The 18,803-nt window shown below is 36.1% G+C and overlaps 1 protein-coding gene across 5 annotated transcripts; it reads right to left on the minus strand.

Annotated features, from left to right (window-relative positions):
* Positions 1-658: 658 nt before the first annotated feature.
* Positions 659-18,351, minus strand: LOC127433904 (DNA-directed DNA/RNA polymerase mu-like). 5 transcript variants are annotated; one of them, XM_051686242.1, is made up of 11 exons: positions 17,982-18,351; positions 17,355-17,532; positions 17,131-17,229; positions 16,841-17,011; positions 16,680-16,751; positions 15,571-15,691; positions 15,248-15,380; positions 15,044-15,146; positions 13,119-13,268; positions 11,569-11,652; positions 659-1,563 (listed from the first exon to the last, which is right to left on the minus strand). In XM_051686242.1, the coding sequence occupies exons 1-11, from the start codon at positions 18,152-18,154 to the stop codon at positions 1,381-1,383; spliced, it is 1,467 nt and encodes a 488-aa protein (XP_051542202.1). In that variant the 5' UTR covers positions 18,155-18,351; the 3' UTR covers positions 659-1,380. The 5 variants fall into 5 exon arrangements, with proteins under 5 accessions (XP_051542202.1, XP_051542200.1, XP_051542199.1 ...); XM_051686240.1 differs by having other exon boundaries at positions 662-1,563; positions 13,119-13,382; positions 17,355-17,506; XM_051686239.1 differs by having other exon boundaries at positions 1,211-1,563; positions 13,119-13,382.
* Between the last annotated feature and the right edge of the window lie 452 nt (positions 18,352-18,803).

The following is an 18,803-nucleotide window of genomic DNA, read 5'->3' on the forward strand; positions in this document are numbered from 1 at the left end:
AATATTGTGATGAGGAGGAGGGCGTGGATCACGACCAGCGCTGAATCAGCTGATCAGCGGGAGAGCAAAATAAAGGGGAGCGAGCGAGATGCACGTGGCCGCATTGTGTGTGTCAGTGTTCATGTTTGTTTTATGTTGTTTTAAGTTGACTTTTACCATTAAATTTTGTTTACTGTTCAGACGGTTCCCGCCTCCTCCTTGCCCATCCTTTAACTGTTACAAATATAAAGCAGTTTTAATAGAGAGTAATTATGTTACTTTTTAGTTGAGAGAAATATCATTTTTGATAGGGATGTACAATATATCAGTGGCCATATCGATATGGGTAGATATATATTTTTGTAATATTGTGATGAGGAGGAGGGCGTGGATCACGACCAGCGCTGAATCAGCTGATCAGCAGGAGAGCGAGATAAAGGGGAGCCGGAGGCGCCAGTTTGAGAGAGAGAGAGAGATGCACGCGGCCGCATTGTGTGTGTCAGTGTTCATGTTTGTTTTAAGTTGACTTTTACCATTAAATTTTGTTTACTGTTCAGATGGTTCCCGCCTCCTCCTTGCCCATCCTTTAACTGTTACAAATATAAAGCAGTTTTAATAGAGAGTAATTATGTTACTTTTTAGTTGAGAGAAATATCATTTTTGATAGGGATGTACAATATATCGGTGGCTGTATCGGTATCGGCAGATATATATTTTTGTAACTATTGGTATAGGTCTTGTTTGGCCGATGTGTGAAACAGATAATATCAGAGCTTATTTTTCCAATTCAAACAGTAAAGACAAAGCAAGCAGTTTTGATTTGTAATATTGGCCATCGCAAAATTGATCGGTTAATTTTTCTATGGCAGGTTTCAAAACTACTAAACAGTTATCTATCTTTCCTGCTATACATGGTGCCTTATTTGACTTGAAGCATATAAAAATCTAGTTTGGAGCTTCAGTGTGAATGCTGTTTAAAATAAAGTTGTCAAAGCAGTAGATTTGTAATATTGGCCATCATATCAGTTTTCGAATATTGCAAAAATAACCATCCATCAAATGTTTAGGTGCATCCCTAATATTTGATCTTCCACAGTTATTGTTGAGAATTTTTTTTATAAGCAAAAGATGATTAACTAATACCATACAAAATAGCTTGCAGCTATGTGCTTGTTTATAAATTAGTCATTAAATTCTAGTGCATTTCTTATGGGGCTTTCAATTTTTGTCTCTGAATTTGTGATTATGAGTCTAGTTAAACATATTTGCATCCATTATTTCAGCTGTTAGAAGAATATGGGCTTTCAGTGTCATGAGTTTGAAAAGGTCATTGGAAGTGTCCGTCAGTGAGTTCTCCTCCCTCACAGTTTAGTCTGAAGTGCTGCTACAGACGACAGTCTCTCAGTGTAATGGCCCCCAGCAGTGAGGCCCTTTGATTGTCCTCATTGAGCCCCTTTCATCTCTAATAGGGCTGTTTGCTGCTCTGCTATGACTGCATGCATTGTGCTGCAGGGGCCGGAGTGGTGGACACAACCAGCTGTGCAAAATCCACACCAGCTCCAAGTTAGTATGTGCATCACTTTCCTAGAAAATAAACAGAACATCAAAATTTGCAGTTGGTATTAACCTTATGAGCACCCATGCATAGATTTATGCACAGACCCAAACTGAGAAACTTTAGAAACTCTAATCACTAAAATACAAGGATCACTTGATGCAGGTATCATAAATTACAGTATAAGGTTATAAGATTTGCTCCAGGACCCAGATTTTACATCAGACATCAACTGGCAACGTAACACAGTACTAAAATTGATTATCATAAAAAAGTAAACAAAAAACTCAAATTAAATATTAAAATGTATTTTACCATGAAATGCATAGGCCCAACAAAATGCAAAATTATATTTATAATAGATAATAGATGCAATAAGAAAAAGTGATTATTTTTGTGTCTGTATGATTCTTGAAGTTTAATTCAATTTTCATGCAAGTTTAATTTTTTGCATTGTGACCCAGTTGAAATCCATTTATTTAAAGTATAATGAAGTAACAATAGTGGTATTAAAAAAAAATTTTTTTAAATGGTATACATAATATAATAAAGTTACAATAATAGTATCAACATAAAAATACAAATGAAAAAGATACAATGTAAATCAAAATAATAATACATTTGGTATACATAATAAAATAGAGCAACAATGTAACATGTACAGAAATTTTATGAACAAAGAAACAATATGAAAAAAATAAATAAACTGAATTTCTCCAAAATCTTAATACATGGTAAATTTGTTATCTTTAAAAAATAAAAATGTATGTATATATATATATATATATATATATATATATACACACACACACAACATTGCAAAAAATCCTAAGTACTTTGCAATCATATATATATATATAGTAGTATATTGTCAATATTTTAGTACCAGGTACAGTTACAACTACTTTTCCTCCCTAAAAATATAACTAAATGACTAAAAACTGAATATATACTTTATATATAATATAATAAAGTTGCAATGTAACATGTACAGTATATTACAAAAATAAAACTGTGTAAGTCGGCAGGAGAATTTCTCCAAATCTTAGTACACTATAGTGTAACATTAATACACTTGATGATCTTGAGAGCATTTTACTTCCAAGTACTTTGCAATCTTTTTTTGTGCAAATATGCAAACTGAGTTATTTCCATGTTTGTGATTTTGCATATTGGGCACTATCTGTTACATCAGAATTTAAAATATGACTGTTGAACCTCCCAAAATGATCTTCGAAATGATCTGTTTAATTCTCAATTGGACATTTTTTGCATATCTTGCATATTGTAAGTAACTACTCCGGTTAATCTCATCAATTTGATTGCCACACATCCAGTAATCCCCCAGTTGACTCCTATCAGAGCAATCAGCCTCAAAGAATAACCAGAGGAACCGCCTTGGTTGGAAAAGCAGGTCTGTAATTAACAGGCAGGGCTAACAACTGTGAGAACTCAAGTCAGACCATCGGCAGCCCCGCTCTGTCAGAGCCCAGAAGCCGAGGAGCCCTGTCTCCAGTGGGCCAACGCCATGTCTGCGCCTCATAGAGGCCAGAGGTGTCCCATCCTCTCTATGGCCCCTTTCACAACACTTTTGTTTCACACCTGGAAGAGTGGGGAGGTGTGAAAGAGGCATTAAGCTCAATTGAGCATAACTGTTGATACCCCACCCACCCTTTATGGCCATCTTTTAGGAGCCGGGGGCCCACTCGCCATGTTTGTGAATGCTCTCAGATCATGGACAGTTGTCTGAAAAGCAGCATCCTTGCAGAGAGTGACAAGGGAGGAGGGAAAACTACATTTGGGTTTTTCCTTTTCCTGTTAAGAAAGTAATGTAAAGCCTGATGTTAGGTGTGAACACAGACATGCTCTTTGAAGTTAAAATGACATTTAGAGGTCAATTATGTTGTTAGCAGAAGGTGTCCGCTGGTTTGAAACCGCCATAAAATACAACTTAAAGGTAGATAAAATGAGACGCACCAGTTTATGTCCTGTCAAACCTGAAAGTGTTGTAGACACAGCATTTACAGCAAACTAATAAGCATCAGGTATAAAACAATATAACATTTCACGATATCTATTAGAGAAACATTTACTTTAATGAGGTGGAACAGAACATACACAGACCTATATACAGTATATACTATATATATATATATATATATATATATATATATATATATATATATATATATATCAGATTTCAGTTCAGAAAACATCACTTTTTGTGACTTCATGTGAAATTTCAGGTCATATTTCTTATTTTCAAAAACATACATAATTAATTTGTTCAAATACTACACTATAAAAATAATTTTGAGTGAGGTAAATATATCAGAAAAGATTAAGTACTTTCTACATTGAATAAGTTACTTAACATGAAAATATTAAGTAAATTCTACATTCAAACATGCTCTATCTTATAAGTAAATATTATTTATGATTGATAATTATCTTTACAGTGTCATTATGTATCAATCCTAAAGTAGAAAACTTTGCAATTTTTATCTGCTAATTTGAGTAAATTTCACTGGTAAATATAATTAGTCAATTTTACTTAACTTTTCAGAGCTGGTGTTCCCAGCATGCACCGGGCTTGAATAATTAATGAGCTTGCATGGTTTCACTGTTTGCAAGTTTATTTACACTGTTTGTTAATTTGATTGTAACATTTGGTAACTTCTTGTTTTGCAGTCTTAATTTCATTTTCTACTCAAAATTACCTGTTGATTTAAAAAAAAAAAAAAAGATTATTACTGTCATCTTGTTTTGTGCACTGTATCTTGTTTCTATCTCCAGTAATGTAAGTAAACATGACATGTTCAAATAATGTTTATTTAAATTTTACTACGTTTAATCAAGTACCATGTATGTCATATTTGTAAGTAAACGTTACTGTATTTACTAACCTGTTTAAGTAAAATTTACTCACTCCAATCAATGATTTTATTTAATTTTATTCCATTCATTTTTACTTAGAGAAACTGTGTGCAAAAACTTGTGAAAAAAAATGTCATTTTTTTTCAGTGTATAAAATTAATAAATTAATCATTAAATCACAAAATAAATCAATAAATGTCCCTTATATTTCATTTTTGCACTAGTTTATATCTAGTTCAATTTTAACCATGTCTTCAGGTTGATTTTTTATGTAAGCACAAGCTTTGTGTTATTTTATTTTCATTGTTGTGGTTAGTCAGGCATGTCACTCAACGACTGTCATTATGTAAATATTTATTTACTGATTTAATTTTGAGTAATTTGGCCTCTTTGCTGTGAAAATGGAATGTCATTTTGCATTTGACATTTTAAAGGAATGATGCTTTGTCACTGTGAAAATAAAAATAAAAATGTAATCGCTTAATTTGATTTTTTTAAATGACTTTTTATGTACTTTGCAGAAATGAAATGCTTAATGGTATTTTCATTTTCTTTTTTTCCTTACATTTTTATTTTGTATTTTAAATAGGCAGAAAATACGATCTATAAATTACTATATAAAAATGAATGGCAATTAATGTTAAATATTTGTGTGGATTCTGTAGCGCATTTCCAACTTGTGGTCATTTCTACTACAAGTAATTTTTTTTATTAGCAGGTCATGCATTTTTTTCTGTAGGTAACTTTCTTATTAAGTATATTTTCTGTAACTTTGACCAATGTTACTATACAGTATATAATAATGTATAACTGGGTCTGATATGTGGATTCATTTGTTGCTTTTGTAAGGACAAATAAACAATGCTGCCATTAACACTGAAAGAAAGAAGCCCTGCAGAGACAGAGACGTCTGTTTACAGTAAGGAGGGAGAGCTCAAAAGATATATAGTCAGTATGAAAATATGCATGGTGGTTGGGGAAATCAGGTCAAAATGATCCAGGTGCAAATACAGGAGACACCATGCAACCACAAATGCATCCTGCAGACTTTTTATCATATATTACATCCTAAAGATGAATAAACATGCAGAAAATGCTCTCTCTGACAAACCTGTAAGCCCTCCAAGAGATTGATTCATGTGTCTGTATCACATTTAAGTGTATTGCACAGGCAAGGAAGTGCCAAAAGAATGACAGACTATCTTATATTTTTACAATAGTTTTACTATTTTATTTGCGTCACACATACTGTGCGTGGAGGGATCAGCAACGTGGATATACGAAGTATACTTTGGCCTTAAGACACATTTGAATCAGGCCTACATGATCCCCCACTTTCCTGTCTCTCTAAACAGTCCTATTAAATTAAAAAGCAACAAGCCCCCCCCCCAAAAAAAAGAAATCACTGAAGGCCACATATCGAATTAGTTGAAAAAAAACAACAACAAAAAAGAACTGTCAAATTACAACAGTGCTTTGTGAAAAAAATTAAGAGACATTTTGAGTTGCAATTAAAATGATCTTTATAAAGTATAAAATATGACAAATAATTTAATGTTCAATTTTCAAAAGAGACAAATAATGTCTCATTACAATATCTTATTTACAAAGAATTAAATGTTAAAACCTCATCCTGTGCTTGTGTCAAACTTAGTACAGTACATAGTATTGATATGGTGTAGAACGCTGAAACTAAAACAGTGTCTGGATATCTGATCTTTGCAAAACATTTGCAGCCTTTTGACCATTACTTTCTATAAACTTTTATATATGACACTTGATGTGATCATAACTAGTTTGAGAGCTAAAATGCATTTAAGAGTGCAGTCTAATGGAAATGTAAGGCTCTGTGGTGAAAGCACACATGCACATGTGTAGTGTGAATCAGAGATGAACAGATTCAGGCATTCCGTTCACAGGGAGGAATAAACTCCAGTCCCAGGTAGGCAAAAATCTCCTCCTCTGTCTGAGCTCTGAGATAACACTTCTGTACAATTTTACACACAAAGAGAGAAATAGAGAAAATTATAGTATATCTGGTATGAAAGTAGGAAGTATAATATGAAATTTGTTTAGGAGGGATTCTGATTTAGAGGCGTTCAGTCTTAATCCCACAGATGGTAGCTTCGCACCAGTGGCTCCTCAGCCAAGCACACGCACCAAATGTCTGAACCTGCGGTTCCTCTTGTACTGAGCAGGATTACTATTGCTACAACACATCATCAGTAGGGTAAAACTAACCTGTCTCACAATGGTCTAAGAGTCTATGATTGGATCATTTTTGCAGTGATTAATATGTTTCAGCTGGCAACAATTCTTTTAAGCCTAACTGATGCAGTGTGTAGCTTCTCATTTCTTAAACATCCATGTCGGAAGACGTATCGTTAAAAAGGTGTTACTGTTTCAGTAGGGGCAAATTATTGGCCTGCATCAAGCAAAGAAAACAACTAAGGAGATTGCTGAAATCACTGTAATTGGGTTAACTGTTCAACGCATTATTAAATCCTGGAAGGATAGTGGTGAACCGTCAGCTTTGCGGAAGAAATGTGGTCGGAAAAAAAATCTTGAATGATCGTGATCGGAGATCACTAAAATGCTTGGTGAAGTCATATCGTAAAAAATCGACAGTAGAACTCACAGCTATGTTTAATAGTGAAAGTAAGAGCATTTCCACATGCACAATGTGATGAGAAGTTACAGGATTGGGACTAAACAGCTGTGTGGCCAAAAGAAAGCCACTTGTTAGCGAGCGCTAATCGGAAAAAATGACTTCAATTTGCTAGGGAGCATAAAGATTGGACCGTGGAGCAATGGAAAAAGGTCATGTGGTCTAAGGAGTCCAGATTTACCCTATTCCAAAGTGATGGGCGTGTCAGGGTAAGAAGGGAAGTGCATGAAGTGATGCACCCATCATGCATAGTGCCCACTCTACATGCCTCTGGAAGCCGTGTTATGATCTCGGGTTGCTTCAATTGGTCAGGTTTAGGCTTAGCAACGTTATGCAGCAATAAAATGAAGTCAGCTGAAAACCTGAATGACCAGGTTATCCCATCAATGGATTTTTTCAATGACCAGGTTATCCCATCAATGGATTTTTTCTTCCCTGACGGCACGTGCATATTCCAGGACAACAATGCCAAGATTCATCAGGCTCAAATTGTGAAAGAGTGGTTCAGGGAACATGAGGAATCATTTTCACACATGAACTGGCCACCACAGAGTCTTGACCTTAACCCCATTGAAAGTCTTTGGGATGTGCTGGAGAAGACTTTATGGAGTGGTTTGACTCTCTCGTCATCAATACAAGATCTTGGCCAAAAATTAATGCAACTCTGGATGGAAATAAATGTTGTGACGTTGCATAACAATGCCACGATGAATGCACGCCAAAAACAAAGCTAAAGGCGGTCCAACGAAATATTAGTGTATGCGACTATGCAGTGTACTATTAAAGGAATAGTTCATACAAAAATGACAATTCTGAAAAATTAAAATTCTCTCATCATTTACTCACACTCATGTCATCCCATATGTATGACTTTCTTCTGCTGAACAAAAACATAGTTTTTTAGAAGAATATCTCAGCTATGTAGGTCCATACAATGCAAGTGAAGGGTGGCCAGAATTTTGAAGCTCAAAAAAGCACATAAAGGCAGCATACAGGTTATCCATAAGACTATAGTGGTTAAATCCATGTCTTCAGAAGTGATATGACAGGTGTGGGTGAGAAACAGATCAATATTTAAGTCCTTTTTTACTTTGACTTCTCCTACATGCCCAGTAGCTGGAAAGAAGAATGCAAATTGACAAAAACAAATGGAAAATGTGAAAGTGAAAGTGAAAGACTTAAATATTGATGTGTTTCTCACCCACACCTATCATATCTCATGCTCTCAAGAGAGCAGCTCGAAAAATGGAGCACAAGTGGAAGAACACAAAATTAGAGGTATTTCGCGGTGCATGGAAGGATAGTGTCTGTAGCTACAGACAGGCACTAAAAGCTGCCAGGTCAGCATATTTTAGCAAACTCATAGAAAATAACCACAACAATCCTAGGTGTTTATTCAGTACTGTGGCTAAATTGGTTAGGAATAAAGCCTCGACTGAACCAGATATTTCGTCACAGCACAATAGTAAGTAGTCTTCATGAATTTCTTTACTGATAAAATAGAAATCATCAGATATAAAATTGGAAACTGTCACAGTACCTCAGAAAACAGTGTCTCATAATTCTCCTCACGTGCAACTTCAATCCTTCGGTGTCATAGGTCATGAAGAGCTAAAAAATCTTATAAAAAAATCAAAAGCCACAACATGCATGTTAGATCCAATACCAACTAAGCTCTTAAAAGAGGTATTCCCTGTAATCTCAGAACCTCTTCTTAATATTATTAACTCCTCACTATCCTTAGGACATGTCCCAAGAAACGTTAAAAAGGCAGTTATCAAACCGCTTATTAAGAAGCCACAACTTGATCCTGGATAATTGGCTAATTACAGGCCGATTTCAAATCTCCTATTTATGTCAAAAATACTAGAAAAGGTAGTGTCCTCCCAACTATGTTCATTTCTACAGAGAAATAGTATATATGAACAATTTCAGTCAGGATATAGGCCCCATCACTGTACAGAGACTGCACTTATCAGAGTTACAAATGACTTGCTCTTATCATCTAATCATGGCTGCATTTCACTTCTAGTGCTTTTAGATCTTAGTGCTGCCTTCGACATGACAGATCATGACATTCTCTTGAATAGGCTGGAGAATTATGTTGGCATTAGTGGACTTGCATTAGCATGGTTCAGGTCCTATTTATCAGACTGCTACCACTTTGTATGTGTAAATGGGGAACTGTCAAATCAAACAAAAGTATGGAGTGCCACAGGGATCAGTTTTAGGGCCTCTGCCTTTCTCCTTATATATGCTAGGAAGCATAAAGGAGATATTATCAGGAATCGTGGAGAAAGTTTCCACTGTTATGCCGATGATACCCAACTTTATATTTCTTCTAAATATTTCACAATTCCCCAAATTAGCAGAGTGTATCTATGAAATCAAAGATCGGATGGACAGAAATTTCCTTCTACTCAATTTCAACAAAACAGAGGTACTAATTATTGGACCAAAAACCTCTAAAATTAAGCCACTAAAATATAATTTGATACTTGATGGATGTACAGTTACATCGTCTTCAACAGCGAAGAACTTGGGGGTTATATTTTATACCAATCTGTCCTTTGAAAATCAAATTACTAATGTTTGTAGAACAGCATTCTTCCACCTCATAAATAATGCTAAGTTACGACACAAGCTCTCTGTTGCTGATTCCGAAAAACTAATTCATGTGTTCATGACCTCAAGACTAGATTATTGTAATGCATTCTTGGGAGGATGTCCTGCATGTTCAATAAATAAACTTCAATTGGTTCAAAATGCAGCTGCCAGAGTGCTGACTACAACCAAGAAATATGATCTTATTACCCCCATTTTATCATCGTTACATTGGCTACCTGTTAAATTTCATATTAATTTAAAAATTCTGTTAACTACATACAAAGCTTTGAATGGTCTAGCTCCACAGTACTTAAGTGACCTTCTACCACACTATATTCAATCATGTTCATTACGATCACAAAATTCTGGCCTGTTAATAGATCCTAGAATATCAAAATCCACAAAAGGAGGAAGATCCTTTTCATATTTGGCTCCTAAACTATGGAATAGTCTCCCTAACACTGTTCGAGATGCAGACACACTCACTCAGTTTAAGTCTAGACTAAAGACTCATCTATTTAGCCAGGCATACACCTAATTTATCCATCAGCTCACAATTAGGCTGCTTTAGTTAGGTCTGCCGGAACCAGAAACATTTATCATGCTCTATAACTCTTCAATAAATTGAATGGCATCTACGCTAATATTATTCTATTTGTTTCCATGTCTCAACCTCAAGATTCATATCCCAAGGTTACCAGAGCTGGCCAGATCCAGCTCAGTTCCTGCTTGTTGTCGGTCTCCACTGCTATGTGTCACTGCGTGATGATGACAAACTACAGCCGGTGCTAGCCAGACATCACTTCAGTTTTTGGACTTCAGAGGATGAACTGATGCCAACTACAACTGTAAGACATCAGATACTTCATATGCCACTGCCTGAACCTTGGACTTAGGATGGACCCCACCGAACCTCACCGAAATGACCTGCCGGTTGAATTGCGATGCACCTCATTGATCTCGGCCTGCATCACCTTTGTCTACTGATGGACTACACTCTTGAAATGGAATACACAGACTATCATTTAATTGCCAACAAAACCCTTCATCAGCCAACTAACAAAGGGCAATGCATCTATGTGAACTTCTGCAGTTAATCCTGGATGGACTTCAAAGACATTAGTCATTAATCTTACATTTCATACAAAATCTTTGTTTAAACACTGACCCTTAACACTTACTTAGTTTAATAATTTTAAACCATGACCTGCACTGCACATAAACTAATATTAGCATTATATTCATGATGTTAGTCAGAGGAGAACAAGGTTATTTTTCTCCATTAACCAACATCTTATGGAGTTTTGTGTTCCTTGCCACAGTCGCATTCAATTGCTCACTGGGGTTCTAAATACTATTATTATTTAACTATTTAATTATTTATTTACACAATGATGACTCTAAGACTTTATAGATATTACATTTTCATTTTCTGTAAAGCTGCTTTGAAATTATGTGTTTTGAAAAGCGCTATACGTATAACAATTACATGACTATCACATCGCTTCTGAAGACATGGATTTAACCACTAGAGTCTTATGGATAACTTTTATGCTTCCTTTATGTGCTTTTTGGACCTTCAAAGTTCTGGGCACCCTTCACTTGCAGACCTACAGAGCTGAAATATTCTTCTAAAAATCTTTGTTTGTGTTCAGCAGAAGAAAGTAATACACATCTGTGATGGCATGAGGGTGAGTAAATGATGAGAGAATTTTTATTTTTGAGTGAACTATCCCTTTTATATGCATTATTAGACATTAAACCTATATATTATATAATACATTAGTCCAGAAATATTTAATATATCTGATTACATGTACACATGACAATATATATGTTCAGTGTTGTGAAACATGCCCATATACAGTATGCAGTTAGTCACCTGATTGCTGTCGTACAGGGCGTGGCTATTCAAAGACATGTGTTTCTCTTGCCCTGCCCACCTTCTCAACTCCCTCTCAAACAGCTGCAGAACAAACAACACAACATGAGAGAGCTGACTTTAAAAAACTAAGAGGATGAAGATAACTAGACTAGAATGAAGAGTTCTAGAAAACACATCACACTAAAGATTTTAACAGCACACAGTAAATGAAAATGATAACTAAGAGTGAATATTTGTAACAACCAAGAAAAAAGAAGATTTTTTTAGTAAAAGAATGAAAACTAAACTGTCTATAAACTATAATACCAATGGAAAAAAAATTATAGAAATACAGAGAAAATTGTACTCATTTTCAAATTACTGAACACTTTTACATGCATGTTCTTACACCGAATGTGCTTAATGAGCTGACAATGTGTAAAGTCATGTAAATGCATTAAACAGCTTTCCTTTATCAGGGCAAGGTCATAAAAACGGTTTAAACAAAAATCGATCGGCACATGTAGATTTTTGCCCATTACCCTGATTTTGCACTGCATGTAAACACCTTTACCGCTGTTATTACCGGCTTATCTAAAGTGGGCAAGTGTTGTGCGCATGCCTGTTTTGACTTCAAAAGTAGAATAGAACCCAATTATTTTCTATTTAATTAATTAATGTACTATAAATGCTTTTTTGCATTGTCAGATTTTCTGGGTAAGCTGATTTTTGGTAGTTATCTGTGCTTTGGCGTGCATGTAAGTGGACTCATTGAGCTGGTTTACATGCACACCAATACACTGAAAAACTCCCAAAAATCAGCTTTTATAAAAAATCCGACAAAGCAAGAAAACTGCATTTACATGAGATTTGAAATGATTGCGTTATTCTCTGCTTTTGACATCAATCCATGAAGAGGCATGCACACAACTCTTACATTCATTGGATAAGCTGGTAAGAATACCTGTAAAGGGGCAGTGGTGGCTCAGCGGTTAAGGCTCTGGGTTACTGATCAGAAGGTTGGGGGTTCAAGTACCCGCACTGCCAAGATGCCACTGTTGGGCCCTTGAGCAAGGCCCTTGACCCTATCTGCTCCAGGGGCACCATATCATGGCTGACCCTGTGCTCTGACTCCAGCTTAGCTGGGATATGTGAAAAAAAGAATTTCACTGTATATGTGCAAATGTGTGATAAATAAAATTAATTAATTAAATTAAATGTGTGCAACTCAAAATCAGGAGTTAAGAATAACCCATGTCAAATGGGTTATTCTTAAGCCATTTATGACCAATAAAGGAAAGCATTTACATGACCACATTGCTGGCTTATTAAGCATAATTGGTGAAAGACCATGCATGTAAACACTCAGTTGAACACCAAAGCCAGACTTATGACAACTATGAAAATGACTAAAAGTAGAAATTCAAAGTAGTACCTTTTAAGCACCATTAACTATCTGAAATTAAACTAAAATTATAAAACCAAACTACTAAAGACAAATACAAACTAAAATGAGTGACATTCAAAACAATGTAATGTATTCATTCGGAGGGTACAAAGTTACAGACCTTTGACCCTGTCCAGCCAAGAGTAGCAAAGGCAAACTGACTGTAGGGGCTGACCACAAGATCTACACGTACAGCTCGCCAGCTCGAGGCCTCTGATTGTTTGACGGATCTTTCAGCTTCACTTTCTGTGCTCTCAGCAAACCTCTGAAGCTTAAATATGGAGAAACATCTCTCAAACTGATCCATATTATTAAGTGGCCGAGCTGGGCCGTCCATTTGCTCCAAATAAGTGTTTCTGGTCGTCTTCTGATATAACAATAAACCCTGATGACAAATACAGAGTTCCTTTTACATCCAAAGTGAAAGGATCTACTCAAAAAATTCCAAAGTTACACATGTAATACTTTTTAAAAGCCTTTTTTGTTATAGCTTAAAGAAATATTTGTGTTAAGTTAAGCTTAATCGACAGCATTTGTGGCATAATGTTGATTACCACAAAACATTATTTCGATTCTTCCTTCCTTTTCTATTTTTTATTTAATGTAATTTTTATCCCCTTTTCTCCCAATTTGGAATGCCCAATTCCCCCTACTTAGTAGGTCCTACCGGTGGCACGGTTACTCACCTCAATCCGGGTGGCGGAGGACAAATCTCAGTTGCCTCTGCTTCTGAGACCGTCAATGCGCACATCTTATCACGTGGCTCATTGTGCATGACACCGCGGAGACTCACAGCATGTGGAGGCTCATGCTACTCTCCGCGACCCATGCACAAATTACCATGCGCACATTGAGAGTGAGAACCACTAATCGTGACCATGAGGAGGTTACCCCATGTGACTCTACCCTCCCTAGCAACTGGGCCAATTTGGTTGCTTAGGAGACCTGGCTGGAGTCACTCAGCACACCCTGGGTTCAAACTCACGACTCCAGGGGTGGTAGTCAGCGTCTTTACTCGCCGAGCTACCCAGGACCCCCCAACCCTCCTTTTCTTTAAAAAAAGCAAAAACAGAGGTTACATTGAGGCACTTACATTGGAAGTGATTGGGGCCAATTTAGATTTAAATTTGAAGGACTTAAAGGTGCACTCTGTAGTTTTTTTTCCTCATTTAAAAAGTTTTGTTTCTGAAGAAATTAATAGTAATTTTGAAACACATGTATAAAATCTTGACCACTCATGTGAGATGAAGACTCCAGTCATATCAGTAACCTTATAAAAGCTCTTTTATTCTACACGGGGCAGGGGCGCCTCATGGGACCTGCCATGTTAGAATCACATGACCAGCTGAATACTACTCGTTTAATCTCAGTAACCGCCCTGTTATTGGACACTTTCATTAATGGATTAAATTAATCCTGGTTTACTGTGAATAGTGAATTTAAATGGCATTGATAACTAAACCCTATTGCATTTGAATGAACCAGCATCCAGGCCACTATGTGTCAGTGTAAGCCATAGTTCAACATACTTCAAAAAATTACTGAGTGCACTTACATTAATCTTTCTGTTAAAACTTGTGTATTGTTTGAGCTGTAGAGTTGTTTAAATTGTCATTTTTACAGTCGTTTTAGGGTTTGTTGACATTACATCTTCATGGCAACGTAGTTGTAAAATTTTATATAGTTTTACACAGAAAAGGTTAGTGATTTTAAAACACTAAAATCATGTTAACACGTATATTGTTCACATCTTGTGGTTATACTTTTGAAACAGTGAGTATTTTAACATTTACGGATTGGCCCCATTCACTTCCATTGTAAGTGCCTCACTGTAACCCAGATTTTTGCTTATTTTTTAAAGAAAAGGAGGGACGAGTCGAAATTAATTTTTGTGGTAATCAATATTATGCCACAAATGCTGTCGACTGAGCTTAACTTGTATTGAACCTGGAATATTCCTTTAATAGTGCTTGAACAAAATACAACGGGTCTCTATGGAATCTATGAAATTCATAATGCAACTGCTGAAAGAATTTCATAAAGTACTTTCTCCTCCAACCAGTTTATGATTTTGGCAATCAGTCCTTCCTCTTTGCCCTCTTCTGGATGTGTTATGAGAAAGTCAACATCATGACCAACTTCTTTCCCCCTGAAATGCACATGAACACTCAACGTGGCTTTTATAGATACAGTATTATGGGAAGTTGTGCATGTCATTAATGCATAGCGTTCCCAAAAAGCAAAACACACCTCTTGAATCCCCCCATCAGCTGGATCTCTGCTCCAGGAAGAACAGTGTGCACAGCTTCCTGTACGATATCACTGATTACTTCCGCCTCTGCTTTAGTCACAGGCTTCTGGAGATCATTGTAATACTGTACTCCTATAAGTAATGAGGTCAGATTGAAACTCTAGATCATTTCGGATTACCAAAATAGACCTTATATACTTTTTTAATACGCTGGACTTATTGTGCACGATTCACTGGTGCACATCATCAATGCAACTAAAGAAAATGTTTGACTTCCTGATTTTATCAAAATGGATTGTTAATGGTTGTTGAAACACAGTACCTGCTTGCTGTGCACGGTTCAGCTGTTGTCCCATCTGGATCAAATCAGAAGGAGATCGTAGACCCTCCCTTAACCAGCGATCTGCCGTTCTCACACCCACCCCAAAAATACCAGTCAATGCCTATTGGAAGGGAAGATGAGAGTTCAATATGTTCGCAATTAAATACTAGCATAATACTTACTGCACCGTATATACTGTATACTGCAAACTATCTTTTAAAGGAATATTCAGGGTTCAATACAAGTTAAGCGTAATCAAATGCATTTATAGCATAAGTTGACTACCACAAAAAATATGCTCGACTCGTCCAGTTTATTAAGCAAAAAATAATAAAATAAAAAAAATCAAACCAAAAATCTGGTTTCCAGTGAGGCACTTACAATGGAAGTGAATGGGGCCAATCCTTAAACGCTAAAATACTCACTGTTTCAAAGGCATGGCCACAAGATGTAAACATTATACATGTTAACATGATTTTAGTGTGATGAAATCTCTTTTCTACATGGTTTTAGTGTGATAAAATTGCATGGGTTTACCCGCATTGCATCGTCATGGCAACAATGTTGTAAAATTGGATATAACTTTACACTGATATTGTTAGTGGGCAATTTTATCAAACTAAAATCATGTTAACACGTATATTGTTTACATCTTGTGGCAATACTTTTGACACAGTGAGTTTTTAAACATTTATGGACTGGCCCCATTCACTTCCATTGTAAGTGCCTTACCTACATTTTTTTTTAAATAAACGAGGGACGAGTCGAAAATATTTTCACATGCCACAAATGCGGTCGATTGAGCTTAACTTGTACTGAACCCGAAAAATAGTGTATGAAACAGAATGCAATACGTGACAATACAGTAAATAATTTAGTATCTCGGAAATAAATATATAATAATTTTGCAATTTGAAACCAATTTTGAATTCAAATACGTAGCTAATCGTCCATTTATTTCTTTGTTGTTGCATCATGGGATACAATGTATAATGTGTACTTCAAGGAGGTCATTCGGGTATAGCATACAGAAATCTGTGCACAGTATACACTGCAAAAATAATACGTGTAGTATTGTGTATGCCATTCTGTTCATGTCCACTTATTACCTTCATGGCCTGAAATTGCTCACACTGTCTTGTTGTCTCCACTTCCCTTGATGTTCCATCTTCTAAAATCTCCTAAAAGAGTCATTATGGAGTGATGCTTGTTTGTCTGTTTAATAGCTTATTTAGTTTTATTAAAGAATGCAAAGGAGTCACAATATCACCTTTATAACCCTCTGTGAGTGCTCACCCAGCCAAGGCAAACACTTCAGCTCATCCACGCTGTGTACTCGACAGGGAAGTGCCTTTAGGACCGACGCTGCCCGTCTGAATGCCACACTTCGTCCTTCATTCTCGCTAAATTCTGCATTCTCAGCCAGGAGCTCGAGAGCTTCCTACAAGACAGTGTGGGAAACTACATCAGTAATAAAATGAGCTAAAATGGATCGAAAAAAATCTCTCAATGGTAAGACTAAACAGTGACTAAAGGGGTTAAAAGACATAACGGACTCACTGTCAGAAATACATTGTGGTGCTTCAAGGGTGTTCTTCTTTGGCAAGCATAACTTTTCATCAGAATTATTTTAGCGTCACCATTGGGTTTTGGGTTAACCTGGAACATATTTACACATCAGGGGCTGATAATGGAATTATATCATTTCTCTTCTTGTGCAATTGTCATTTTTAAAGTAACGTGCCCATGAAAGCAGCCTATGCAAGTGAGATCTGTCTTTTTACCTTTAATCTGTGTTTGTCCTGAACTGTAACAGGACGTCCTGCCTCCATGCTCTCTGTAAACCAGCTGATGTCCAACAGATGGACAGAAGTGGATGTGTCTCCTCCGCTCTGGTTGTCCAGCCAGGCCTGGACGTCATCTCCACTGTTGTTTTCTGATACAACATGTGTAACGGAAGAACTGTGAGACAAAATAAACTGGAATAGTCAAAAGCTTCTTCACGCCTTTTAAGTTATGATTACTATACTTGGTAGTACCATGGTTTCTAGACATGTACCATGGTAGTAGCATGGCATTTTTGGTACTGTGAGGGTACGTTTTCATAAGTGCCATGCAAATTACCATTACAAACAAGTGTTGTGGTGATATCAGGTGGTAATCTTATGTACTTTTTGATATATACCATGGTAATGAAATTCATGTTCCATTGTATTTGCATGGTACTCCAAGGTAATTCCAAGAAAATACCATGGTACCATGACAAAAAGGTTCTTTTAGCACTATTTTATAAGTAGAATGTTTATCATATTCATGCACCATGGCTCAAACAATACCATGGTATTACCATATCCAAGAAATCATGTTAGAGACATAATATTATGTATATTCTAAATGGAAAGTAAATATACCTGTATTTTTCTTTAATGAGAAATCCTTTGCTTCGTGCCAGTCGTGTAAGGAATGCTCTTCTAGATGCCCCCATCTTCCTCTCCAGAATGAAAATTGACACATGGGGAAATTTACAAGTTTCATCCTGTTGGCTTTCAGTATGTGATATTTTCCTGCGCTTTAATGGTATCATTGTCAATGAATATCACATTTGAATCACCTCAGGTGGCTTTAAAATTCACATACACTTTAATTACACTGATCAACTCCATATACTACCACAGGGCAGATTAGACAGCTTCTACCCCCTGAGTATATCTCTGCACCTCCACCGCACTGAATGTCATGTTAAAAGAAATAGAATAAGTCGGTAGCGAGGCGATTAATGTAAAACATAGCATAAAATGGGCGGGGCGTGGTGGCCCGGAAGTTTTCTCGACAAGTTATGATTGATAAAAATATTGTTTTTCCTTAGTCTTTACAATGTGTTTTCATTTCGTTCGCTATTTAAGAGTTTTTCAGGTGTATATTATTATCCAGACAGCTGCTAAAACAACACTTTTGCTGCGTGGTCACATGGCACCTGTTACTTTTCGCAGCGCTCATTAGGATTGACCAATCATAGTCATTCATGGTTACTAGAAAATGCATTTTCAAAAATAATTTTATAGAGAATTTTATACATTTCGATTTTTTTTTTTTTTTTTTTGTCAGGTTACAAATAATTTTAATTAATAGCTTTAAAAGATTATACTTCTTAATATACAAATGTCTTCACTTCGAAAAAAAAAAAAAAAAAAAAAATGTCCTGAGATTTTAATGCAGCTCAATGGAGAATTCGG

This window comes from Myxocyprinus asiaticus, chromosome 43 (assembly GCF_019703515.2).
Source record: "Myxocyprinus asiaticus isolate MX2 ecotype Aquarium Trade chromosome 43, UBuf_Myxa_2, whole genome shotgun sequence".
NCBI lineage: Eukaryota > Metazoa > Chordata > Actinopteri > Cypriniformes > Catostomidae > Myxocyprinus > Myxocyprinus asiaticus.